The sequence below is a fragment of the Sardina pilchardus genome, chromosome 3, assembly GCF_963854185.1.
Source record: "Sardina pilchardus chromosome 3, fSarPil1.1, whole genome shotgun sequence".
NCBI classification, from domain to species: domain Eukaryota; kingdom Metazoa; phylum Chordata; class Actinopteri; order Clupeiformes; family Clupeidae; genus Sardina; species Sardina pilchardus.
In genome coordinates, this window is record NC_084996.1 from 10,211,233 (window position 1) to 10,238,913 (window position 27,681).

The following is a 27,681-nucleotide window of genomic DNA, read 5'->3' on the forward strand; positions in this document are numbered from 1 at the left end:
AAAAATACTTCCATTAACTCCTCCCCTCGCCTCGCATCTAAATATCCATGTCACTAGCACACCTGCTTCAAACAGGTACGAGGTGAGCGTTGAGCTTCCGGGTGCGGGAGAGTATCCGTTTTATTATAAGCCTAGAGGACTGCTGCTATGGCCGAGTCCCAGCTTAAGTGTTTGGACGATGACCATGTAAATGAAAAGATACCGGAGTTCAAGCCGGAGTTTTACTACAGCGAAGAGCAGAGGGCCGCGCTAGAGCAGTTATTGAAAAACGGCGATGAGGCGTTTAAATTGCGACTTAAGGAGGACAACATTAAAGACTTTCTGTCTGCTCGGGAAATTAGCTGCTTTCGAAATACTTTCAGGGAATATGAAGTGGAGAGCGATGCAGAGATGTGTGACAATAAGTCACCAACCAACTCCAACGCGGATTCTGGTGTCCATTCCACGTACTGGCCCCAGCTCTCTGATGCAGAAGTCCCCTCGTTGGATATCGGATGGCCGAACAGTGGATACTATAAAGGGGTGACACGGGCGTCAGTGTACACTCACCCCCCTAAAGATAAAAGCCCTCATATCAAAGAAGTGGTTCGGAGACTTATTCAAGAGTCCACCAAGGTATTTGCAACATTACGGTATTTGGGAGGGCAGTCTATTTGTATTTGGTAGGATTCTTGGAACATGATTTTGCCTTTCAAAACAGTTCTTAGTCTTCTTCGATTTCATGATGTGAATGCTATTTACCAATATCTTATGAAGTTAAATAGGATCAGTTGTTTTTTAGACCTGCGCTTTACGTTTTTTTATTTTCATTGTTTCATTCTTTCCCTTTTTACGTGATAGGGCTACTGAACAAGATCTGAATGTTTTAGTGCGCATCACTCATGCTCACGTTGTTAATAACGAGTTCGAGCCTGTCTGTAATAAAGATTGTGGTTTTTGGTGACCTAGTTGGCCATCTCTGCTTACAGTTTATCATGTGATGCAGGGCATGTTTAGCTTACCTCTGCGTCGATACTCGCTGTATGCTCTGCCACGCTCTAGACAAAGCAATTAAAAAAATTGCATTCATAAAGGCCTTGATGGCCGTGTCTAAATTCAAGTATACATTGATAATCAGTCCCTAACATCAAAAGTAGACGCAGAAAGATACAGACTTCATATGTGTAGTCTGGCTAATGTGGATACCAAGGCCTCAATGTTATAGACTTATAGTTATAACTTAATGTATTAATATCCATCATAAAAACGGATGACGCTTTGTAGTTTTTGGTAGTGCTCTAGAAGTTGTTTATGACTTGAATGCGTGTCATTTTTTTACCTGTTTGAAACCACTTTACGACTTAGGTGACCTTTCCTTCAATTGTGGAACGCAATCTTTTGAGAGAATGTTGTTTCTTAGTATCTTATCCTGTGGTTGAAATTGGTAAGTAAATTGCTGAATCAGAAAAAGGCACGTTTTCACAGAGGAGACTTTCGCGCAAGTGGGATCTCGTGTGGGACAAAGGCGAGCAGGGTGCAAACGTGCCTTTACACGTCTGTGAATCACACTTGAGTATGAAGTCTGAGACTTCGTGAGATGTTAACTTATAGTGTCTTAAATGTCAAGTTGCATCATTCATCAGAACAGGTTATTTCTCTCCTGCTCTCTCTCTCTCTCTCCATTTTTTTCTCTCTCTCTCTCAAACACACACACACACACACACACACTGTCTGGCACAAAAGCATGCTAGGCCTTCGTGGCTGTAAGGCATCTCCCCCGCCTCCCCCACTCTTTCCTCACAAGCAAAAGGCTATCACTTTCACTGAGGCTTTCTCTCTCTATCAGCCCCAACTAGCACTTTCAATAAGCTCCCAACAATAAAACTATCGCGGAACATTCTTTGTTTATCTAAAGACAGATATTTGGATATCTACACGCTATATTCAGCCTCTATTTAAACAACGCTGTTGTAGTAAATGTTCAAGCAACTTTGCAGCCTAATGACATGGCCTGCTGTACTCTTATACTGTCTATGAACAGTTTGGATCAAATGAGTGGGTCTAACTAATCTCTATTTGTATCATGTAAAGTTAGAACTGTAATCAGACCAGAGGGTTAAGACAGAGGCCTCGTTGAACACAGCCACTAATGCACATGGACAGCAGGATTTAATTGCTGTGGCTCACTGCATCTGTCACCACCCTCTTGTCATTGTCATACGTTTTTGATGACGCGAGGGATGAATGATTCTCACTTCCAATGTCCTCCAGTCATTGACAAACGGTAAATGGTGGTTTCCACATTTCTTCCTGGGAGAGCTTGCAACTGCTCGAGGGTGCACACTCACTCACTCCCACACACACACACACACACACACCGCCCCCACACCGATAGCCTGCTGTTTTCTGTTTCACTATACATCGTGATAGTTAATTGAAACTGTCAGAATCACTTGAGCATTTTGTGAGAACTTGTTTTTCCACTTTGGCTCACACCTTACACGGTGTTGTGACTTGAGGCTTTCCTGGTTCTGTTTGCAACAGAGGCTTTTGAGACTTTGTGCACACACCTAGCAGTTACAATAACTTGACTCTCGGGGCACGTCTTTGTTAATAGAGCATATCTAACATATTTTGCTCCTTTCTCTGCTTTGTTCTGGCTCCAACATTTTTAATGACATTTAATAACATACTTTCAACTTTTTTTCAGTTTTGTTCTGTTGCTCTCTGTACAGACTATAGATCCAAGATGTCACCTGTCTTGGCAACCATGTAGACCCAAAACGACTATTAGCATTTTTGCAACTGCTTTGCAGGTGCTGAATCTAAGCCATTTTAATAGTCATACCAAAACCTGTATGTACAGTACTGTGATGAGAGACTCACTGTGGCTTTGTGTAGCAGGGTTATAGGTTATAACCATGGGGCCTGCCTGGCCATGAAATGTTACACACAAATTTAGTGTTAGAGTATAAAGCCCTTGGTCTCATTTCAACCAATGTCTGCAGACGACTTCACAGGTGGGCTTCAGGTGGGCGTCTGGCGGACAAGATGTTACACTATGAAATGAGAGTGTGACCATTGTGGTTTACCTTATATTCAGTGTACACACATGCAGTATTGCACAAGCTCATGCTGCTGGTGAAAAAGTATTGAGCAGGAAAGTGAAGCTTGGGAATTATTTCCTCAATCAGGTGGCCTCCTTTGAAAGAAACGGCCTGTGTACTGATATGCAAAACAGCCAACAGTCGACTATTGAGCAACACTTTATTTGAAGGGGTGTACATAAGACAGACATGACACCATCATAACCTTAAGCATTTGTGAACGTGTCATTCATCATCATCAACAACAACAGCAACAACACTTTGAATTTATTTGGCTCTTTTCATTTTTGATGTCAAGTTGACATCTTGGGATGTCTTTATTATGACAGTGACATAACCTGCCATATACATACCATGGATTCCCTAATTATTAATAATGTATTTGAACAAATGACGCTTAAGCTGAATTACAGCAGTCGTGAACATTCATAAACCTTCTTGATCATGACAGGTGTGATGTCATTGTTTTAACAGTGTCATATCAGTCTTATGCACACACCTCAGCAAATAACCATCAGCAGGTACTTGAGGTTCAAGTTATTTGAACTGAAAATGATTTTAATCTGAGGTTCAGAATGGCGTAGGTTATCCAGTTATGTAGCCTGGTCCTACCATATTATCGTACATTTATAATGTACAGAGAGTCTGGCCACTTTCCATTGTGAAGCGTGAACTTCCTTGACTGCGGATAGTGATACTCTGTTGATGTTTAAAACTGTTGGATCTGCCATAACCAATCGCTAATGTTTGGTTGTGACGTGACATGCTCAAACTAGCGCACAACCTCAATGTCATCGTTCTCAGCTCCTCCCTCTGTTTTGAGAAAATCCACAAGAAACAAACTTCCAGGTGTTGAGTTTCACGTTTTTGCATAATTCGACAGTATACAGTCTACAGTTTCATATCGTGAACAAATATCCTGAAATGCTCATATTGTCTTTAAATTGTAATTATAATTGTCATTTATTTCAATAGGGAGAGAGCACATAAGAACATTATTAGATCCAAGTTCTAATTGTTCCAAGTTGTAGCAAAAATGGCTAATTTCTGCCCATAGTTACTGGACTCCAGGTTCTCCAGGTTTTGGAGAACCTGGACCCTGGGAAATAGACTGGTGAATTTTTGTTTGCAAAACATTTTTTTCTGCATGTGTGTTTGCAGAGCTAAGTTCGATGTTAGAAGACTGCATGTAGACTCCGCTGTTATCTTTCTTCAAAAGACTTTTGATATGGCTTCTCCGGAATATGATAGTTATACTGATATGGCTGTAGAGGGTGGATACTGATAGTGTCAACAGCAGTGTGGCTTTTTGCGGTGTTGGACAGTTTTCCTTTTTTTTCATGTATGATTGAAAAATAGAGGTCAGATACTCAGATTTAACAATAAGGTGGGTGGGGGCGTTAGTCTGTGTGTGTGTGTGTGTGTGTGTGTGTGTGTGTGTGTGTGTGTGTGTGTGTGTGTGTGTGTGTGTGTGTGTGTGTGTGTGTGTGTGTGTGTGTGTGTGTGTGTGTGTGTGTGTGTGTGTGTGTGTGTGTGTGTGTGTGTGTGTGTGTGTGTAGTGCAAGATTAGTATTTGGATCTTACTACAGAGATAACATGCTTAAATTATTTTCTCAACATCCAGATCTGTTTTGGTACAGAGTGTGTATCACACAAGTCCATCTGCTGCCCTTGACATTCACTGCTATCAGTTCAGCTGCAGTTTGATGAGTTTGTGAGATTTCATATAGAGTTATGACCATTTAATGACACACTTTAACATGTATGCTATGTTATGTGTAGTACTGTGTTAAATTGTGAGTTTTTATTGATAACATTAGAGCATTCCCTATATAGTTACTGTAGTTATTTGAACTCCAGCTCCCAACAGCAATTGTGCCATGTGCTGCGTACTGTGTCATTTATATACAGTTTTTCCTCTGAAAGATTGTACAGAACAGAGATCTTCAGAAATAGTTTCCTCAGCAGTAGCCTGTATTTCATTGCAAAGAAGGCTTGTTTAATTCCCATCATTGTTAGGACTATAAAAGGTCCAGCACTTTCTTAAAGTAAAGTCTTACAGTATGTTCCTCATTTACATATAGCTTTGTCTGAAGTGAAGTAGTGCCACTGCATATGAGAGACACAGATACACAGAGAACATTGTCCTCGGTTACATACGTGCTCCTTAGGTTCGGTAACCCCATAAAGGAGGAACAGGATCACCGGATAGATAACTGGAATACAAGTGGGTCAAGTGGACATGTAGAACTCAGCCTGAGTTCCCGAAAACATTTGTGCGCTCTCTCTCTCTCTCTCTCTCTCTCTCTCTCTCTCTCTCTCTCTCTCTCTCTCTCTCTCTTTTTTTGTTTTGTTTTTACAGTGCAGTACATTCTAAGTTTCTGTTTTATTGCCTGTTGACTGCAGGGAACTGCACGGTTCATCAGTGCATCATTATATGGTCATGGAATAGTTTAATCCACCAGATTTACGCTGCATACAGTATGTAGTTTTGTGGTCCAGGACAGGCAAAGGTGTGAGAGAAGCTTCTCCAGAATATAATCTCCTGTTTTGCTAGTAAACACTAGTTAGCGAGCCAAAGACAATTGTGCTATATTCTTGGAATTTCACACTTTCCTGCAAACCATGTACGTAGTTATCTCGCTAGTTGTTCAAGAAAACTCCTCTGTTACTTAAATACTGTATAAAAGTAGCATTAGTATTAGCAAAGGACTGTCCGCTTTGTGGTGTAAATCAATGAATTAACCTGCCCGAGTAAGCACATGGTGTCGGTATCAAAGAAGAACTCCCCTTAATCAGACGAAACCTTTAACAGGACATAGATTAGTTGTGTAGTGGGGATGAGGATGAGGCCAGGAGGTAACTTCCAGAGGCCGAGATCACTGATAGGCTACCTCTGTAAAAGGCAAAATGATAAGTGAAGTGTAAGTGTCGTGACACTGAAGAAGGGAGAACCCCGAAACGTCTGGTCACAGGCAAGAAAAAAGATAAATAAAGTTATACATGACTAGGAGTGCTGTACTCTCGCTTTCTTTGATTTATTCCGTATGGGCACAAGCACCCAGTCAGCGTAAATATTTCGTGAGTTGAGCGCGTTCTATGTACTTTAAAATGATAAGTGAGCCACAGCTGTTCTGGGTTTCTGCGACAGAACGTATTAGTCATCACATGTTGCATAAGTAACATTTGATGGTCTGATGAGTTTCACCAAAACCAAGCAAAACATGCGTAATATATTAGGAAGTTATATTATGAGTGTAAATGGGTAAAAGTGCACTGAAGTATATCACACATGTGACACATACAAACTGCTTTCAGATTCACGATTGTTTGCGGCAATGGATTCACCTGCAGGCAAGCTGAGGGAGTCATTCCCCTGGCGTTCTGTGAAGAACATATGTAGTTTCAAATGCCAAACCTCAATTGCATTATTATCTATAGATCAACGCTTAGACATGTCACAGTGAAGCTTTCGATGTTTACTCTCCAAGGGGAGATACTATTTGTCTTGCTATATGGAATAGTGCTTATTCAATTCAGTGACTAATCTCCAGCACATCGAGTTCCCTCCTCGCTCACCGCTCTCTCCCCATGTTTGCTGAGTAGGTGGTGGCTGTGGTGATGGACCACCTGACGGACCTGCTGATCCTGCAGGACCTGGTGGATGCGGGGGCACGACGCGGAGTGGCCGTCTACATCCTGCTGGAGGCCCAGGGGCTGCCAGACTTTCTGGACATGATGGGTCGTCTGTCCCTCTCTGCCCTCGCCCTGCGGGTAGGTCACCCACACCTGATCCCTAACGTGCTGCTTTTAAATACCTCTTTGTGTCTGGGAGATGTGGGCAAATGGACAGTGAACCCATTTAGTTGGTTGGTTGTCCTTTCCTGGTAGCCCTGAGGGGATTGGCTTGTCTAACTGGGTTGTTTACTGGCTTCCCTCTGCTTGTTGAAAGAGAGATGGCATTGACATGAAGACAGGCAGTCTCAGACAGGCTTGACTACAGAGTCAAATTGTTCCATAAATCTGCAAGATAGAGCATGTGAGCGTGATCACTTGTAGAAGCTTGTAAGTGGTAGCCAGTGATGTTGAAAAACTGCACTTTTTAATGATAGCCTGGTGAACTGGTGAAACCGTGCTTCTGTAGAGAGCATTCCACAATCCAAAATCAATAATAAATGAGAAATGCTTTAGTTTGTTTATGGCTTGTTTACAATTTTACAACAAATATGACTTATGTGCTAGTTAATTGAGTTAATATCGATGAATATACTTTCAACATTAACCATCATATTAATGTTCGTTGATGACACCTAGATTGAACTTTAAACTTTAAGATACATCCAATATCATAAAGCATAATCCTGTATATTCTCATACTTGTTTCTGTTGCTTTAACCGTCTATAAAAATGACTTCATGACATCCCTACTATCTGCCCTACTTAGCTTTCTCACAACTAACAACATGGTGCCTGTGGAACTGAAAAAAAAATGATGGCAACATTGGCTCTTTGTGGGTTGCTGAAGGGAGGTATTTGAGAAAGTCTGAGAACAATAAGACGAGAGTAACCGGAGCTCTCTCCCTCTCAGGTGCGCGGAGGGGAAAGCTGCGTGTGCCGCTCGCAAAAAAACTCGTCCTCAAATGAGCTCTGCCTCACTACTGACTTTTTTGAGCTCTCTCTTCCCCCAACCCCCCACCCCCACCCCCAATCTGAACTTGTCACATTTTTATGAAGCTTTAGGAACATCTTCTTTAGGAGTCTTTCCGCTCTCACTTGTACTGGTGTGTTGCCACCAGTGATGTTGCAAGGGTGTGCCTTGTGTGTGTGGGTTTAGAAAGAAAAGGTCAGGGAGATTATACGGCATTATAGGTGTTGCACGGCGATTCATAGCTTGGCACATCCTCCAAAGGTCCCTGGTTTAGGCCCCTTCTTGCTTGCTCACTCACTCACTCCCTTTGTGTGGTGACACACCTACATAAACAGTGCCAGTCAGTCAATAAAACAGCGCCACTTTAACCTTTTGTGTTTGCTTTAATACACAGAACTGGTACCTGGTGATGGTAATGTTATGACGCTGACTGTTTTCACACTGACCTAGTTGCCATTTGATGGTGTTGATTTTTGTCAAAAGGGTTGCAATGCAGTATGCCCTTACAGAAGAGCCAAAACTGCATCCGTGTGTGTGTGTGTGTGTGTGTGTGTGTGTGTGTGTGTGTGTGTGTGTGTGTGTGTGTGTGTGTGTGTGTGTGTGTGTGTGTGTGTGTGTGTGTGTGTGTGTGTGTGTGTCCAAGAGGAGGGCGAGAGAGGAGAAGCATGAAAGCATAACAGCCAAGTCATGATTAATCAGTGACTCAGACATTGCTATTAAAACAGCATAATTCTCGTTTTCTCCTTCTCCCACTCATTCCAACTCCTTATCTCCCACACTTTCTCTCCCTCTCTCTCTCTCTTTCTGTCTCTCATCTCTCTCTTCTTCTCTCTCTCTGCCTCTCTCTCTCTCTCTCATCTCTCTCTCCTTCTCTCTCCTTCTCTCTCTCTTTCTCTCTCTCTTTATCTCTCTCTTTCTCTCTCTCAGAATCTGCGGGTGAGGACGCTGCAGGGCTTTGGCTTCCCTCTGTCCTCAGGCAAACTCCCAGGCTCCCTGTGCTCCAAGTACATGCTGGTGGACGGAGAGAAAGTCATGTTCGGCTCCTACAGGTCAGTCTTCATCACCCCCTCCTCCTCCTCGTCCTTTGTCATCTGTTCTCTCTGTCACCACTTCCTCCCAGGCATATTACATAATTCATCCCTTCTATTGTGTGTGTATGTGTGTGTGTGTGTGTGTGTGTGTGCGTGTGTGTGTGCGCAGCTTCACGTGGAGTTCCGCTCGCATGGACCGCAACATGATCACCGTCATGACGGGCCACGTGGTGGACTTCTACGACGGAGACTTCCGCGAGCTGTACGCCGCGTCCCAGGACGTGGACCTGTACCACGAGTTCCACATCAACAAGCCCCCGGTGGCCGCGCCCAAATGCAAGTCCACAGCGGAGGAAGTGGCGGCAGTGGCGGCAGTGGCGGCGGCAGCAGCGTCGGTGCGCTCCCAGGCTTCCACGATGTCCACCTCTCGCTTCCAGGTGGCCGTCGGGGACTCGAAGCCGGCCAATTTCAAGGTGCCCATGCACAAGTACCACAACCCCAAGTACTCGCTGGTGGTGGGCAACAGCCTCGGGGGTTCCCTTTTCACGGGGTCCCTCCAGGACCTGTCCTCCATCAAGGACTCTGTGGAGGTGGACACGATGGCGGTGAAGGCCCTCCAGAAGAAGTTCCAGCAGGCCAACATGGCCAGCGACGAGCATCTGGACAAGGACTCCGCGCCGCCACCGCCCACTTCCTCGAGACCCATGGAGGAGGAGGGAAGGACGGAGCCGAGCGTGACTTCCCCATTCGGAGGGAAGAAGCAACGCAGCTCGTTCAGACAGTTCCTCAAGAACAAGATGGGAAGTTCTCCTCATACTCAAGCAGACAGCGTCAGCAAAGACACAAAGACAGCCAATCATAACACAGAAGCTCAAGCTGCCCATGTAAATCAGGACCAAGTCACAGTCACAACCAACCATGTAGCCAATCACAAGACAGGGGAGAGAATCGCCAGCCTGATCAAGGACAGTAACCCAGCCAATCACATTACAGATGCGAAAACTCCGTACAAGGATAGCAAAATGTTAGAACACAATCACAACTGGAATGCAAAGCCAGCCACTAACCACATAGACACCAACCCCCCCCATCTTAGAGTAGAGGCCAGATTGGCCAATTGCCACACAGACACTGAAACCCTCAATCAAGGCAGTTATGCTAGACCTAATCATGTTACCAACTATAAAAACCCCGTTCCACGCAGAGATGCTACGCCAATGGATCACAGCACAGCAGACATGAAGAGAAAAGTAAATGGCCACCATCATGTCCCTAGTGCCGCAGTGTCTAATGGCATAGAAGAGGACGAGGACACCTTTGACATTCATGCCAAACCATCCCTGTTGAAGTTTAATCACAAAAAGTCCTCCAAACTCGGTCAAAGGAGTTTGTCTCTTCAGTCCCTTAACATTGGTGATGAAGATGGTGAGTACTATTAAACTTATAAAAGAAACATAACAACATACGTTCTATAATATCAATATACAGTATACTGTCAACCCATTTGAAGGTTTTTTTTTGTTTCATCAGTTTGTCAGTTTTATAATGGCTATAATTCTAATTTTATAATATATTTATATAATTATATGATTTTTATAACATTAGAATTTTATGTGTGAAACTGACTATGGATCGTCAGAAATGTTATGAGCTAGTGTTCTCCTCCTCCCAGTACAAAAATTAAATGTTTGCTGCAGATTTGCTGCAAACTTGCAGGTGATTTGTGAGAAACATGAAATATTGACAGAAGTTTGCTAGTGTTCCAGTGAACTTCTGGTGACAAACCTAATTTGCATAGTACTATTGCTGCAAATTTGCTGCAACATTGCCAAAAGTTAACTGCAACTGTTTGCCAGAATCCTACTGTGCATGTGAAAATATGACCTTGCTGCAAATTTGTGGCAACCAGAAACATGCCATTTCTGTAAGGGAAGGCATACGGTATAAAGGTTAAAATGATTGTGAAAGTTATGAAGCTGTGTCTCAAATGAATATGACTCATGTCTCTTTGTCATCTGTATAATCCCACAGGCTACAAAGGCCATAGGAAGCACCACAAGAAGAACTGCATTCAGTCCTAAGCTCAGAATACTCAAGGTGACATAATACTAATTGCATTGTGTTAGCTGCTCGACTGTGTTATTTTGTGCTCGTTGTATTCACTCCTGTAGAATAGACCAGCATTGCTTTAAAGCGAGTAATGGATTTCATGGTTGTCCTAGTTTAATCAAATGTAGCCAAATATTTGTGGTTCCCCTGACATGCCCCAGTTAACACAATGTGTCATTGACACCATACTGTATACCACAATTTCTTGTGAGTTAATGTGCACCTTCAGGTGCTCGAATTCAATTGTTTCCTTTTTGAACGCTGTGACTGACTGTTGCAACGCGCCTTGATTTTATAAAAGCGGGGCACAAGCAGAAAATAGCAAGGCTTATGAAACTTGAGGCGCTTTTGAGGTTGCGATTTTATAACTAAACGCTAAACGCAAGTAAACGCAGTTTAATCCACCCCTGAAATTTAGACAATAACCACCATCATCAAACACGCTCTGAATTCCTTTTTTGAAAGTCTGAGACCTCACCGAGATCACAGAATTCATAGTTTTACCCACCTCTTATTTTTGGCATTTAACCCTTTCATGCACGCATTATGAAAAAATATGCTTTTATATAGAAGTTATGTTATTGTCCACGTATGTGGACAGTGCGCAACAAAGGGGTAAAAAAGGATAAAATGTAATGACAGAAAATGTGGAAACTGTGGCCCTCTACTTCCTCCATACTACCCACCCAGCCCTCTACTACCCCCATACTACCCACCCACCTCTCTACTACCTCCATACTACCCGCCCAACCCCTCTACTACCCCCATTATTGCTCACCGACCCTCACCCACCCCTCTACTACCCCCATATTACCCACCTCTACTACCACCACTACCCAACCACCCCTCTACTACATCCATACTACCCACCCCTCTACTACTAATCCACCCACACCTCTAGTACTCTCATACCCACCCCTCTACTACCCACCCAACCCTCTACTACCCCCATATTACCATACCACCTTGGCATTACCACATGTAATTAGGTCATTATTTATAAATATGTTTACCAAATGTTTGTTTCTTTGTAATTTAAAGCAATTAAAATCATATTTGAAAAAAAAAAAGAGAAAAAAAAGTCCTAGTTACAAAATCTAATTTTTGGCCATTTAACTCCTCTGTTGCGCAACGTCCACATACGTGGACAGTTGCTTTTTAGGGTCTACAAACTCTATTTTACATCCGATTTAATTTCTGAAAACATAGAGTTGTTCAACACACTCTCCTGTACAGCATAATATTTTTTTTTACATGATTTTGCCTTCTTGAGTACTAGCTTTTTACAGATATGCCTGGAGCATTCAGCATATGGCCATTACTGTCACTCATGTTGAATTGATGATGTCATCAAGCAGTCAATATTCCAAATATAAGATGATACATATTGTTAATATATTGCCAAGGACCTACTAAAACTGCCCTGAAGTGGATTGGTGTATATCAACATGATAAATAAGTAGAAAACAGAGTTAAAGTTACTGTCCACGCATGTGGACGTTGCGCATGAAACGTAGCATATTATAGCAACAACATGTACATGATCAATTTCCACCACTCATGTTTAGGAATAACTTCGCAATATTCACATTTTGGAGGTAAAACGTGTCAGTGTGAATGCTGTCTAAGGAAACTGCCAAGCAAAACCGAAAAAAAATGTGCACTTGCTAATGAAAAGTTACACCTTGACAGCTATCAATTTTTTTCTTGCTCACTTCACTTGGTGGTGGACCACACCTCTACAGTAGGTACTATATGATATTAATAGCAGTTGCAGGAAGTGGTATTCACATTAGAAGTGCCTATTTCCTGTGAATCTAATAGACCCTCTGTTGTAAGACAGAAATCTCACTCTTTGTCTCTCTTTCTCTTTGCAGGGACGGTGTCAATCTGTTTGTTTGTTGTAATCCGTCCATTTTTCGACATGACTGCGCGAAGGCCCTCAACGCAAAGCTGCAGCCCCCACTGCTCCCTCGGGTTAGGGAGGGCGGCGCTGTGGATGCCCTTTGACCTTTTGATCACTTCCCAGTGACCGCTCACAGCAGGCCACTCTGAAGCCTGCTACCTCACAGCGGTGAATGGACTGAGATCGACGCGATAAATGTTCTGAGGCTTTTAAAGAGTGAGTGAGTGCTTTTAAATGGCACCATGCGCATTAAAGGCAGAGTGCCATCTCAGCAAAAGGCTGTTAATATTTGATCTCAACAGCCAATCAAATTGTACCTCTTCCTTCCCTGCTTTTTTTTAAGCAACGTTGTTGCAGCATTGGCTGAAATTGTTTATCGATCTATTATCAGTCCGAGCCACTGTGTTTGTTTTCACGTATAAAGAGTCTAGACTGTGAACACCATGAGAACGCACAAAGAGTGGAAAGCTAGAGGGTTGAAATTCGGACAAATGTGGCTAAAAACGTATTGGACTAGAATTACAGTCTGTGGCTTTAAGACAGGTCATGACTAAACAGGTATACCACACTGGGTTTTGTGGCTAAAGTCCTTGAAACTCCAGGCCATGATTCCAAGTAGGTGGTTTAGTGGCAAACCTAGGTGATGTGACCAAGAGGAAGTTGTAAACCTGGCAACATAATACCCTGGCTTCAGTCTCCAAACTAAACAAAGTCAAAGGGCCCTTCTATTGGGAGGTTTACTCCTTCTGTCTTAACTTGCCCAGATCGGTCACTTAACCACTTGCCTGAAATACACCCCAGGCGAGTTTGCCATGGGTTTAAAGCCTTTAGAAGGCTGTTTGTATGTAGGTGTAAATTGTTGTAGAGTCCTGGATGTAAAGAACATGCTCTCGACGAACTCGTGCTAATTTAGCCGTGTCAGTTAGCAAAGATAGTACTTGCTGGCTTTTTTGTGCACTGTTAAATTGTGTGTTTTTGTTTTCTTTTTTATTTCTTTATTTTTTAATGTTTTTTAGTCATAATGCATTTTTCTCTAAATCTTATTTCCACCTTAGTAAGTGCATTTGTTTTATAGAGAATATTTATTTGTTTATTTGTTTATCTCTTCCAGACATTATTATGAAAGAAATACTTGAAAAAGCTGTTATTCCAGTCAGTCGATTTGTCAATTTGTAGGTATTAAAAGCGGTAAAAAAGACTGCAGACAACAACAAAATTCATAATAAGATCATAATATACCGTAAGAAGCTGACCATACATAGCTGATGGGATTAGAGATCTCTGTGACCATCAGCAGGAGGACAGTGTGTGTGTGTGTGTGTGTGTGTGTGTGTGTGTGTGTGTGTGTGTGTGTGTGTGTGTGTGTGTGTGTGTGTGTGTGTGTGTGTGTGTGTGTGTGTGTGTGTGTGTGTGTGTGTGAGTGAGTGTGTGAGTGAGTGTGTGTGTGTGTGTGTGTGTGTGTGTGTGTGTGTGTGTGTGAGTGAGTGTGTGAGTGAGTGTGTGTGTGAGTGTGTGAGTGAGTGTGTATTGTTTATCCTGACTGGGTGGCAGCAGCATTCTCCTTCCCACCCTTGTTTGGTGAGGATGACCTCCTCTCACCTGATGTATGAAAGATTGCTGTTGCCCTAGCACACACTTATTCAGCAGAATGTACTGATAGCCTGATAGACATCACCATGACACACTTACAAAGAAACAGAGCCTCGAGTGCAGGGGAAATCCATATGAAACAGCAAAAACATAAAGAAGTAATCTACACCCTCCCTGTGTAAAAAACACAGCCTGCTACTATTTCGGTCTACTCCTTGAGAGTTTTGGTAGAATTGCATGTCAGTGCAGCCTGTCTCTGCATGTGAGGAGTAGCTTGTGTCTGCAGGCAAGATTTTCTTTTCTTTTTTCTTTTTATCTTTTTTCCCCCCACAATCACCCACGGCTCACTCTGTTTGGAGGGTGCAGAGTTTCAGCAAATCTTTTCAAGACCCCCCCCCCCCCCCCCCCCCACCCCACCCGGCCCGGCCCCGGCCCACCACCTTTCTTCATGCTGACAGGAATAGAGACCCTAGCAGGATGAGGGGAGGAAGTGACACACGAACACAGGAAGACAAGAGCTCAAGCACACTCACCGCAGATTCAGCCCGCCTCTCTCTGGCACTCGCGTTTGCTTCGTACTGCAGTCCACGTACACACGTACACACACACACACACACGCACACACACAAACACACACACACACACACACACACAACATGCAATGTATGCATATGGCAGGCAAGAAAGAAAGAACTGAGAAAAAAAGAATTTTTCAAAAAGTTGACTCTGAACGCTGAGTTCAAGTTGAAGAGTTCAGGAATATGTTTTTCTAGAACAGTGTGTGTGTGTGTGTGTGTGTGTGTTCATTAAGCAGCTCTAGACTTGGTTCAGTCAGTCATTTGTTATCATCTGACTGCAGCCTCCTCTGCTGGTCACCTCTCCTCTGTTACTCCTGTATGCTATTCTGCATATGAGCTACTGTAGCTTACAGTACTTGCACTACAGCGTCCTTAGTGGTTAGGTAGCATGTTTGCCCATTAATTGTACCCCAATGTTTAATTTCTATGGACTGAAGTAGCGTAACAAAATGTTATTGTTCATTGTGTTTAGTCTCATTTTTTTAAAGTATGATAAGATTTTTGTTGCTGTCTACTCTGTTACACTTAGACATGGCATGTGGCTTCATTGGCAGAGGATTCTACTGTAGTTACAGGGCAGGATGTGCCCGTTATTGAATGCTGAGAAATAATACATAATGTATCAGTTCAGACGCATGGCTTCAAACAATACTGTGGTCATTTATATCTATTTATTAAATAAACCAATAATTATGTACAAAAATGAATGACACTTTTGTGGACATATGTTACAACACCCTTTGTAAACAGCTTATTTACATACATTGCTTACTGGAAAAGATGATTAAAAAACTTTTATACAGTCTTGAAAATATTTGACATTTTTATACAATTATTTGACATTATTCCCATTGAAAACATGTTTTAAGGTACCAAGGTAAAATCCTTCAAAAAAAAGATCAACTTTTGCAGCTTCCAAAAATGATCAAATAAATTAACATTCTTAGCATTCTATGATATCACTCAGTATATAAATCGATATAAATTGTAGCTTTGGCATAGAAGGCGTCGGTCAGTCAGAACTCTTTTCATAACTGACTGTTCCAAGACCAGTACATTATGAGAGCTGTGTATGTCTGTAAGATCATCCCAATTTAGCTTCTATTCACAACAAGCAACGGTGAGAACCATTGAGGTGGTAAATCGTGAGGGTGAGACCTGTGAAACATCACACCACTTCTATCACCTCTAATGCTGACCATCAATTTCAGTACCTCTGTCCTCTCAGCTGGAGGCTAAAATAGCATCATGGCTGTCTTCTGGAGGCACTTCTTCAAGCTCAGACAAGGTTTTGACACCTGTGGCTCATAATCTACAAACATCAACAGCTCAAGAGGTCCCCGCACGGTGACCTCGAAGCGAGTAGGGCTCTTCGGTCTTGAGGTTTTCAGTCGTGGGTTTCCACATTGCTGGCGAGCTTTCTTTTGCGTGCTGACACCAAGTCATAGAAGGGATCCTTAGTAATACTGGCCCTGCAAGAGAAAGAGAACTAGTTCAGATTGCTGGTAGCAAACACGTTTCTGGGTATGATGGATATTGAGGTGAATAAAAGCAAAGACTGAAACACTTGAGAAGTTACATGCTGTGAAGAGAGTGCATGTTTGTCCAGTCTCAATTTATAAAATAACTCAGTCGGAGTAGTAGGATATACGGTCATCAACATTCCTGTCATATATCGCAGCTGTGTCTCAACTAGCAGACAAGCAAAACACATCATAGAGTTACGTCAGTGCCCACAGGCAAAATGCCCTGTAGAGATTCTTAAAAATTGAGAAACCTGACGATTTTTCACATACATGTAGGTCTCCATTTCTTGAGGTCACAGAGTTCTTGCTTGAGTTGCAAGTTGTCAAGCACGGTCGAGCTAAAGCTTCCAGGCAGGTACAGCGCTACACTCTGGGAACATGTTTACTACCTCCAATGTCTATGCCCCCAGAGTGTAGAGCTGTCTGCATGGCTACTTTAGCTGTTGGCTGCAGCGTCTCAAGCTAACTGTTTGTCTTCAGGGTTTTTTTTTCATTAGCCTACTCAGTAAGACAGTAGTCGGTGACCTTGAGAAATGTGAGAGATCTATGAGAAACATTTTTGGATTTCTCCTTTACAGTAATATGACCACCAAGTTACGGAAGTGAATAATTTGATTTTGCTCTCATGTTGTGGCTCTGTAGCAGGCTTGTGAACAAATTCCGAATTTTAGAATGGGCCTCCATTCAATTCATGAATTGGGATTTCAATTGAATTGGGCCCGCCCCACAGAAATTGGAATTGGAATGACAGGAAGTGGAATTCAATTCATGGCAATTCAAAACAATTCGACAGGAAGAATGTGTTGAATGTGTCATACATACAGTACATTCAGTTTTGGGAAGGCTACCTAGGAAATGTAATTGGTTAGTTTTCAATTATAAGTTATTTGTTTGTTGATATCATATCTGACATACAGTATATTGTGAAACCTCATTGTTAATATACATATATTGTCAAACTGCATTGCATAACACTACCCTTAAATTATGTCAATGAATTTCTTCGAATTTCATTGAATTTCAACTCTACATCTTGCTTTTGACCTCAATTCAAATTTAATTCAAATTCAATAATTGAATTAAAATGTAGGAGTCATTCTCAATTAAATTCTGAATTTTGCACAAGCCTGCTCTGTAGGCACGCAGCCATCCATGGATCTTTAATCTACAGTATTGAAGTATTGAAATCCAAACAAAAACGGGATGTTTTACAAGTAAACAAACCCAAAAGGCAAAATAAACACATTCAATTATAGACTCGCTAATATCTTACACCTCTTACATGTGACCATGTATGCACGTGTGTGTACAGTAAATGTGTGTGTGTGTGTGTGTGTGTGTGTGTTAGTGTGTGTGTCATATAGTCATGGCTCTGACCGTATGGACGTGATCCACTCGTCCCTCTCCTCGGCAGTGGCTGCGCTGATACGGTAGGACTGGTGCTTCCCCATGACCACTTTGCCGTCTGTCTCAGTCTTGCAGGCCTTGATCTTTTTCCCCTGGGGGCTGAACAGCTCCAGACAGAACTGGAAACACACAAGACCCCCAGTCTAAACCACACGCTCACCAACAAAGTGCTCTTACGCTAAGAAGGCCACAATGGAAATAAGGAGGGCCTGAGCTACAGTACGTTCCATATTTCTGTATCATCTGTGTTTTCAATGCATGTGGTGACACGTTCAGTAATTTCCTGTAATATCCGCATGGTGTATAAGCCGCAAGTTAAAAGAAACAAAACCATATTACAGTAATACCATATTAACTGGCCCTGTGTATTAAATTTAAATTTTGCTAAATCAATGTATAAGCTGCAGCTAATAGCCTAGTTGGCAGGCTATTATATCTATTTTAGCAATAAAGTAAAACCAAACAATCAATTAATTAATTAAACAAAGAATCAATCAATCAACCAATGGTCTGTCACCTGCTTATGAGGATCCTCTACCTCCTGCACGCAGAGATTCTCTAATGGAATGATCCCTTTGGGCTCTTTGTCCTATAGAGGTGACACAGATCATTATAAGCCCCTCAGAAATGATCAGCACTTGTTTAAACGCCAGAGGGAGACCGTACTCACCGCAGTGTACTGAAAGTAATAGAGGCAGCTGTCGGTTAAAATGAACCACCTCCTCTTCCACGTCTTCACTCTGCCCCCTGCAGGAGAAAAATGGTTACTGCATGATCTCATTTTCACTCAGAGCTATGTATACTCTTATCAAGACTTAACAGAAAACAAGAGACTGAAGCAGCAGTAACAAGTTGCCTCTAAACTTGATATTCAGCACCATAATTAAAGTTTCAAACGTTGAGTCTTCTGAGTCGTCAGACTCTTTTGTCCCAGTCGACACAGACTAACAATGGTGACACCATTTACCAAATTGCCTCTATCACAATGAATAAACACAAAGCATTTGACCTTGTATTTGTGTCCTTGTGTACCTTGTGTCCTTTTATTAAACATAGCAGATGATTTGCATAGTTTGCTTTGTCTTTTTGTTTAGATCTATTTTGTAAAGATGCCACTGTTTTCAGCAACAGAAGCCGCAATCTGTAAAGTATAGGTTCTATTGACAGCTATTTTTTGTAGGCGGCGACAGTGAGCTCACCCTCTTTAAGTAACCACCCCTCTCGGTCTGGGTTGAAGAATGTGTGTGTGAGATCATTGCCATCATCCTCAGGGATTTTGAATGGTTCATTGTGAATACTCTCAAACAGTTTCTGTGTGTGAAATAAAACAGAATAACAATTGTAACATTAGTTTAGACATGCATATAAACTCTTACTGTTAAGACATCAAGCTGTCAGCATCAACTGTCTCCAGCCCAGAGACAAATATCAACGCAAATATCAGTGAAGTGTGCTGAAGTGTGTGGACACTGAATCTGCATTTTGTAACAATTGACTGTTTGCATTGTGCTGTCTGTTTTGTCAAGTCAAGTCAAGTCACTTTATTTATATAGCACATTTAAAACAACAGCCGTTGACCCAAAGTGCTTCACAGGTAGAAAGTGCTTCACAGGTGTTTTGGTAAGTTTAGGATCATAATCCATAGAATAGTCATCTTTCTTGGCAATAATCATACTTCTGAAGAGAAATGCATAGCCAGAGGGGCTGGACAGTATTGGCCTGGGGGTGCCGTGTGGCGGGGCCACGCTCAAAGCCCTACCGTGAGGAGCTCGCTGGGCAGGTCGCCCCCGTTGTTGATGCCTCGGTTCATGCTGATGAAGCGCTCCAGGTTGGGCTTGTCCTTCACGTTAGGGTTGTGCAGGCTGGTGTTCAGCATGATGATGGCAAAGGACAGGATGTAGCAGGTGTCTGCACAGCACACAAACACATGCCACAGGTTGGTCTGTGTACTGTACATTGTGTGTATCTGTATAGCATGGGCTAGCCACTTGGTTTCCACCAAATCAAATGTGTATGAGTCATGAACCGTAGTTCTACAGGCCACATCATAAGCCCCAACAAGTGTAGCAACAAGTGGGGTAATAGTGACCAAAGACTACTTCCCTCTCCACATATTGCGAAAAGAAGTATGAATGGTGAGGATACGTCACAGCAGTAGTCTATGAGAATACCCAGAATTCTTAGCTTCAACCTCAGGGTCACCAAATATGACCTTAAGTAGGATTAACAGCTCCGTTATGTTTGAATCTGTCAGGTCATAGGGTCATTAAAGAGAGTGTGTGTACCTGTGGACTGAAAGACGCCTGCATTGCAGTCACAGTAGCGAGTTGCGAAGGCCTCCATCATGCGGTCAATCTTTTGGGCCTCGCCAGGAAGACGGAAACTCCACAGGAACTGCCTGCCATGTTCAGAATGAGTAATGGTCACGTAAAAATGCAGACGGTCAGACAAGGCTTAACCCTTGAAGGAGTATTAGAGCTGTGTCTGTGACAGAATAGTATACATGACCATTATACTAAAAAAAATACATCCATTTAAATTAGAAAGGATATAGATTGTAATTCAAATAAACAGTTCATCTATAACAATGTCTCACCTCAGTGCTTGCACTAAATTCAGGTCAGAAAACTCATGAAGGTCCACAAAAGCTTTCAAGATCCTAAGATGCATGTCTTCTCTGAGATGAAAGAAGAAAACAACAAAAGGTCGAATATGTTTACATAAGAACCCTCTAAATCAAGAGGCATCACATTCACAGTCATAGTTATAGTGTTTGTTCAGCCTTTCATTTTGTAACTTGAAGCTGGAATTGGACAGAGGGATGTGAATGGTACAATCAATATGGAAGAAAAAGTAATGTCCGCAACACTGATAATGCTCCCGGTTTAATATTGAAAAAAGTGCTACGTTTCGACCCTACTGGGTCTTCATCAGGCAAAAAGGCTGATGAAGACTCAGTAGGGTCGAAACGTTGCACTTTTTTCAATATTAAACCGGGAGCATTATCAGTGTTGCGGACATTACTTTTTCTTCCATAGTTACTCTCCATTTGTCCTGCACCTGCAAGGTGGAATGTGCACACAGCTACTCTTCTTGAACGTGGTACAATCAATAGCCATGGAATTCATAAACTGGCAATTGCTGTCATCATTACATACATGGAGAAAACACTACTGTAGGTCTACTTAGTGTATTAAGTAGCGTAGTAAGACTTTGTAAACGATATATGGATATATGGAGTCTTTACATTCTTTAGAAAGCTTTAAGGGCAATGTTTCGCCACAGTTATATCAGATAGATGAAAGCTGCCATCATCAGTCTTTGTCAATACTACATACCTCTCTCCAAGGAAATTGCCAATGGCAGTCTTGTTAAGGCCGTCCTCTTTATAAAGGAATTCTGACACTGCCTCTGGTGTCCATTCCAATAGGCAATTATCCACCAGATACTGGATACCCTGCAATGGGACACTCACCGGTCAGCTTAGAAACACTTTCAGTTAAAAAATGATAAACATTTTATTGTGTTCTAGATTCTTTGATAAAAGCCAAACGCTCTAGCCTAGAAAAATCGGTCGGAATTCATTTCAAAACTTGCACCATGGCGGTTACTAACTTTGAAATCATTGATCCAGCCTTACCGATCACATTGATCAGTGATTCCTAACATTACTTGCTGCTTTGCTTAAACTTTACAAACTGACAATAAACATCATCAACAGTCAGGAAACAATGTATGTGGGTCTTCCTTTGCTGTACTGTACATTTGTGCGTTTTTCCAACTGCATGTTGTTGATGTTTGCAGGTGTTGCTGTTTATATTGCTATCTATCCCTATAGACCCCCTCAATATTTGTAAACATTCTGAGCTTAGGTTGGGTGCATGCATGGCTGGTCAGAAAAATGGAGCAGGTAGACCTGCAGGTTGAGCTGTCAAGGTATGTTCTGTCATTGTCCCCCAAGGACCATGAACCATACCTTAATCAATTATAGCTAATGGCGATTGTTTGCCTGATCCTGAACTGATAACAGAACGGGTAGATGACGTTAGCGAGTGGCCAGAGATTCATTAGCATGACATATCTGGTTGACAAGCACAGTGAGTTTACTGTACACACAAAAAAAGGAGTATAAGAAGGCATTTTTCTTGACGTTTCAGGAGATTCACACACACATACACAATTCAGTGGGATGGAAAGTTTTCTGACCCCCACACTTTTTCTGTGACGTAAACCGTGAAGGGGTCTATAAGTTTCGAAGTCTCTTCACTGATTGGCCTGACATTTTTCTTGTCTGCGGGAAACGCTTATGAACTACAGTATGGTGTTCCTGACTAGATCTCCCTGAAAGGAGACCTAGGTGGCGGGGCCAGGCTACAATAGATCTGCCTTTTTTTTCTTTGACTTCCTTGACAATTCCATGTTTGTTTATTTGTAGCACTTTTGATCGCAACTGAAGGGTATTTTGTTTCAATTTTTTTTTTAACATGGCCTAAAATGTTACATTTGCAAACAAAATTTCTGGATTCTGATAGAACTGTATCACCGGCAGAATAGTGACTGTGTCGTTTTTTTGACCTACTTCACAAATGCACTTCTGGCCTGCATACAGGCAGACGAGTTGACATGCTGTCACACCCACACTCACCACAAACACTGCACATGTGTCCTCACACGTACAAGACTAAATTGTGCTTTAAAAATAAATAGTAAATGCTTAAGAAAGTAACACCTGTCACTGTGCCGCCTCAGAGTCAAACAGAAAAGAGAAGTTGTAGGCCATGTTAGCAGATGCATCCTGTCCACTGCCATCCACCATACCAAGCAGTGACAAGACTTGAAAGCGATCAGTCGGTGACTACACTATGGGTGCCTCTCAACATGCCTCCTCGATCCTCGATGCTCGATCCTCGAGGGGCGTTCCCACTGATCTATAACTAACACTGGATAGACTATCCCATTGTTTCCCCCCCATCATTCTTTATGTAGATCAGTGAGGATCGAGGCATCGAGGAGCGAGGGAGGACGTATAAACGCTGCATGAAATGCACCCTGTGTGGAAGCATTGTCTGCTTCATTAACTTCCCTATATGCAACTTGAGCCTGAATCATACTTTTCATCTCCTGAACGATTCTGGGTAAAACATATTCATGTTAACTCTGTGACTCATCGTTTACTGTTGCTAGGTAAACAATGTAAGCTAATACCTGAACTCCATAGGGCTCTGTGCCAGAGTTGGCTATGTGAGGGTGTGTTGAATAGTGAGCAGCGAATGCATTGTCTGCTGCAGAGTGAAAATAAGATGGTGTGGTTTCCAAACGCGAGCAAAGGCCTCGTCTATTCTTCAAAGAGCCGGATGTGGGTCTCTTTTTCGTTAGCTACTCCGCCCCCTCTTCCTTTAGCCTAAATCATCCTCGGTGGTTGAAATCATCACCTCACAACTTTTCTAAAAGGTTGCAGTAGAGCTGTTGTAGAGCTACAGTATAAAAAGGCTGCACACAATGATCAGCTATATAGTTTAAAAATGCCTTACTTACTTGCTTACTCTGGTATTGGTTTGTGAGGTTTTGATACAAATAGGAAAGGAACACCATGACAAAGGAGCAGTGAACATTGTATTTAAGTTTGTGAAAGCCTATTGCATAATGTGCGGATGTGCAAATGAACGAGAGTGAAATGAGTAAGCCTTAACCTAGCCTATCTTTACAATCACACTACAGGTATATGATACACCTGTGTTCAACTCTGTTGCTTTATCCTAAAAATGCCTATAGTGATCCATGTCCAGGTCATTTTGTACCTACTAATCTACATTAGATGTCATCCAGCATGGACAATGTATCTGTGCTCTATGGACGTTAGAAACTATGCAACTTGGCAACGATGCATGCAACTGAAATACTGTAACAATGACACATTTAACACATAAATAATCCACATCATTCATTAATCTGATGCTTAATTGCATGAAATTATGATTTTTATCAGCTCACCTTTTTCGGATCCATGTTGAACTTCTTCTTTCCACAAAGGAATCGCTTAGTCCGCACTGCTGATTTGCTAAACCGGTGTGAGAGAATGTAACAGTTCAGCAAACAACAACAAAAAAACTTCTGAATTGTTTCCTTTTGATTTTCAAATTAACTTTTAAAACACGAACTATTGATGTGTTTAAACTGGTTTTAAGCTGTTCATTCATTAATCCATTCATTCAATCATGCCCGTCTTGGCATAAATACAGCAATGAAGTGCATAAACAACAAGATCACAAGAAGTTCAAGAAAAGGTGTTAACGTGCAATGTTGCCATAGGCAATGTTCTTTAATCTTGTGGCATGTTCCCACTGATATTTCTGGAGAACTTTAATCAAATTGTCATGATCGTCCAATCAAAATAAATGGAACTGGTATGTGGTTGCCCTGCAACATTGCTCAAATGTTACCCCATGTATCATCACCTCTAACCCACTTCCAATGGATTATGCTAACATTGTCAGACTGGGTTATCAAACCCACAGAGAATAGAAAGGTATGTTATCTTAGCTAGTTCTTTGGTCGACAGCAAGCAAGCTTCATTCCCAAACAATTGCTGTGTTCCTTTAACACCCTTTGGTGATATGAGCAGACTGAGGAATAGTTCATGAACACACCATTTTTAAAAAGCCATTCCATGACACCCTCGTGTCACTGACATGGCGCAATTCCCCACTCTGATAACTGTCACTCTGTCTGCGGTCCTTTTGCATCAGTGAGTAGAAAGCCACCGACGACACCGACACCCACACATCCTGCCACCCCCGGCCTGACTCACTCTGGAGATGTGTCAGGAGAGCTAGGAGGCCTGTGCGCTAATGTCCAGATGTGTCCAAGAGTCCACAGGGACAGACGGCACAGACAAAAGAGCCAAACCAGGGGGGTTCTAGCTGATACTGGATATTCTGATGGGGTTTTGTTGTTGTTTTTTTTAACTTGGAGGATGACTAGTTTTAAGACTACAGGTTTAAGGATAGTGTTGTCAGATCATGTCCTACTTTTCAACATGAGATGTCATCTAGCGCTTGACAATGTGTCTCTGCTCTACATTATTATGCCTCAAGACTTTCTAAAAAGTAAGATTAAAAGATTTTTCAAGACATTTCAATACCTGTGCTGTCCGTTTTCACTTGTGTTCATGATTGTTGAGAATACATTTTTGATAATTTATTTTAAAACAAGAGGTAAGTGAAAAAGAGAACAGGAAAAGGGTTTGCTGTACACTGACCACGCTCTCAGCAAACAAAACCAACTCAAGAGTTTTCTTACTTCTCCTCGTCAGAAGCCATGTTCTCAATCTCACTCATGACGTTCTCAATTTCCAGCCTCAGTTTCTGCGAAAGGGAAGTGATGCAAAAGTTGAATGAAGCCAGCAGAGTCTGGCAATTGTTATCAGCTGGTCATCACACACAGACACACACACGCACACACACACACACACACACACGCACACGCTCACCTACGTCAACTTCTCTCCAGTTGACACATTCTTAATACGTACTACGCATTCTTTTGAAATAGTGACCAACCACACATAATGAAAGTGCAGCACATGCAAGACTCTTGCAGCTCGAGTATAATTCCGTAACACTGTAGAGCCTGACCCAACATCCATTCTCTGTAGCCTACCTGGATATCATCCATGATGTCATTCTTGTGTATCCTCATGGTTTCCAACTGCTTCTTCTCATGTGGCGAAAACTCCAGAGAGGGAGCTTGACATTACACACACACACACACACACACACACACACACACACACACACACACACACACACACACACACACACACACACATCCATGAAAGTGAGATTGAGTCTATACATTCTCAATAATAATAATATGTTTTTATTTCTATATCACTCTCCAATATGTAGTTCAAAGTAACAAGACAGTTAGGTTCACATCACAAGACAAAACAGAGGTAACACAGACATCTGAACTACATACATACAGTACATGCAGATGCACATTCACTCATGAGGTCACAAACCAGCACAGCTCCCACGACTTCTCAGAAATTAATTCTCACACCAAGCTTAAAATACATACTGCCTGACACTTCTCTTTCTTGGAGACCTAAGCATCTTTCACACTCCCCACCCTAGTCAGAATTTAGTGCTATTAGGTCACATCACAGTACAGTTCTAAAAGACATCCAGCCATCAGTATAGGCCTACCACATCATGTTGGTGTACAGTAATTGCTGGTCTTCAATAAACGCTGAAGTCTATTTCTCTCTCTCTCTCTTTCTATCTCTCTCTCTCTCTCTCTCTCTCTCTCTCTCTCTCTCTCTCTCTCTGTCTAAGTAGGCCTAGTGCATTGACCACCTGAGCTGGTTGGCTGGATGGTCTCCTCATCCCAAGCCATGGTCTCACAGATACAACTGAACATCTCAGTAGCATTTTCTGAGAGAGTAACTAGCTATTGCAATATAATGCTACATATCGTACATTATAATCGTATCTGTAAATCTGCACACATGGTTGTCACACTGTCTCAGATCCCACCGGTCATCTCCTGTGGGCTTCTTATGTATCTGGACTGAACATATTCAACTACTTGTACATCTAAAGGCATCAATTAAATGTCTACATGACATGCAATACTATGTGTTTGGGTTACGATTTTTTTTTATCAATACAAATCGATATCCAGCTCAAGAAAGAGTAGACAGCTCTTACCTTTCCCCCAGAGGAAGCTGTCCTTTCTCTGGCTCCCCATGTTGAGCGAACTGGAGAAGCACTGCTTAGAAACAGGAAGAGAGCATCTGTGTTAAGGCTTCTCAGATGCTAAAGTGAGAGAAAAAAATTCATGCTAGCAAACTGAGAGTGTGTCATTCGCCTTGTGATACTGAGCTAGTAGATGTGCAGTTTATTTGTATTAGGAAATATTTTTTAGCAAGATGTACGTTTATGTAGCCTACATGATGGAGCACATAATAGAGTGACACCTTTATGATTTAATTGTGTGTATTTCACCCATTGTGAACTATTGGCTTTCTTACAGGAGGCTACAGGGGGAGGGGTCATTTCTGGTCATATCAAACTCGACCTACATTCACTTATCTCCCACATCTACAGTATCTCTCTGCCCCTTTTCATTGCATGGATGGTTAACATAATACAAATGTATTACACACACACACACACACACACACACACACACACACACACACACACACACACACACACACACACACACACACACAGAATAAAAAGTGTCATGATTTGTGAAATTGTGAAAATCATTTTACATTTGTGTTTGTAAATATATGCTAGTAAATGTCTTTGATGTCTATAGTTTCATAATCATAATGCATCTTTGTTGGGTTCATAGGACATAGATTGATTTTCTCTCTTCTATGGAGTCAGAATTGGTATATTGGTGACACAGATAGGCGTATGCATGCTAACGTGTAGGCCTAAAGCAGGCCAAGAGGTCTACTTGAGTTTACAAGACAAGCCTAGGTCATTAGCCCAGAGCCTATGAGAATTGGGAATCGAATAGTCCATGTTGGAAAACAATATTTCTGTAAGAGCCTTTTATTAACAAACGTTGATGATAGCATTCATATGCCTGGGCTGTTACAGTATAATGGTGAAAAGAAGCCATTTATTTGAACATAACATATCTGCCCCATAGGGTTGCGCTATAGAGTCATTTGATGTTGGTATCCAACATGGCGAGAGCTGGCCGAATTCTCCCTAGACGACTCTGTGTTAGCCTATTATCTGGCTCCCTCTAGTGGATGAAGCAGTTCCTTCAAG

At 42.0% G+C, this 27,681-nt stretch overlaps 2 protein-coding genes across 2 annotated transcripts; one reads left to right on the top strand and one right to left on the bottom strand.

Moving 5' to 3' along the window:
* The first annotated feature begins 85 nt into the window (after window positions 1-85).
* Window positions 86-15,618, top strand: fam83fa (family with sequence similarity 83 member Fa). The gene is made up of 6 exons (XM_062531716.1): window positions 86-615; window positions 6,693-6,860; window positions 8,662-8,783; window positions 8,935-10,190; window positions 10,797-10,862; window positions 12,752-15,618. Exons 1-5 carry the CDS (start codon window positions 148-150, stop codon window positions 10,844-10,846), a joined length of 2,064 nt encoding a protein of 687 aa, XP_062387700.1. The 5' UTR covers window positions 86-147; the 3' UTR covers window positions 10,847-10,862; window positions 12,752-15,618.
* cyth4a (cytohesin 4a) lies at window positions 15,601-26,650 on the bottom strand. Its single transcript, XM_062531717.1, has 13 exons — window positions 26,596-26,650; window positions 25,541-25,626; window positions 25,181-25,245; window positions 23,873-23,939; window positions 21,220-21,338; window positions 20,478-20,558; window positions 20,167-20,279; window positions 19,641-19,789; window positions 19,081-19,192; window positions 18,552-18,628; window positions 18,399-18,470; window positions 17,852-18,000; window positions 15,601-16,420 (listed from the first exon to the last, which is right to left on the bottom strand). The coding sequence occupies exons 1-13, from the start codon at window positions 26,633-26,635 to the stop codon at window positions 16,336-16,338; spliced, it is 1,215 nt and encodes a 404-aa protein (XP_062387701.1). The 5' UTR covers window positions 26,636-26,650; the 3' UTR covers window positions 15,601-16,335.
* Window positions 26,651-27,681: the final 1,031 nt, after the last annotated feature.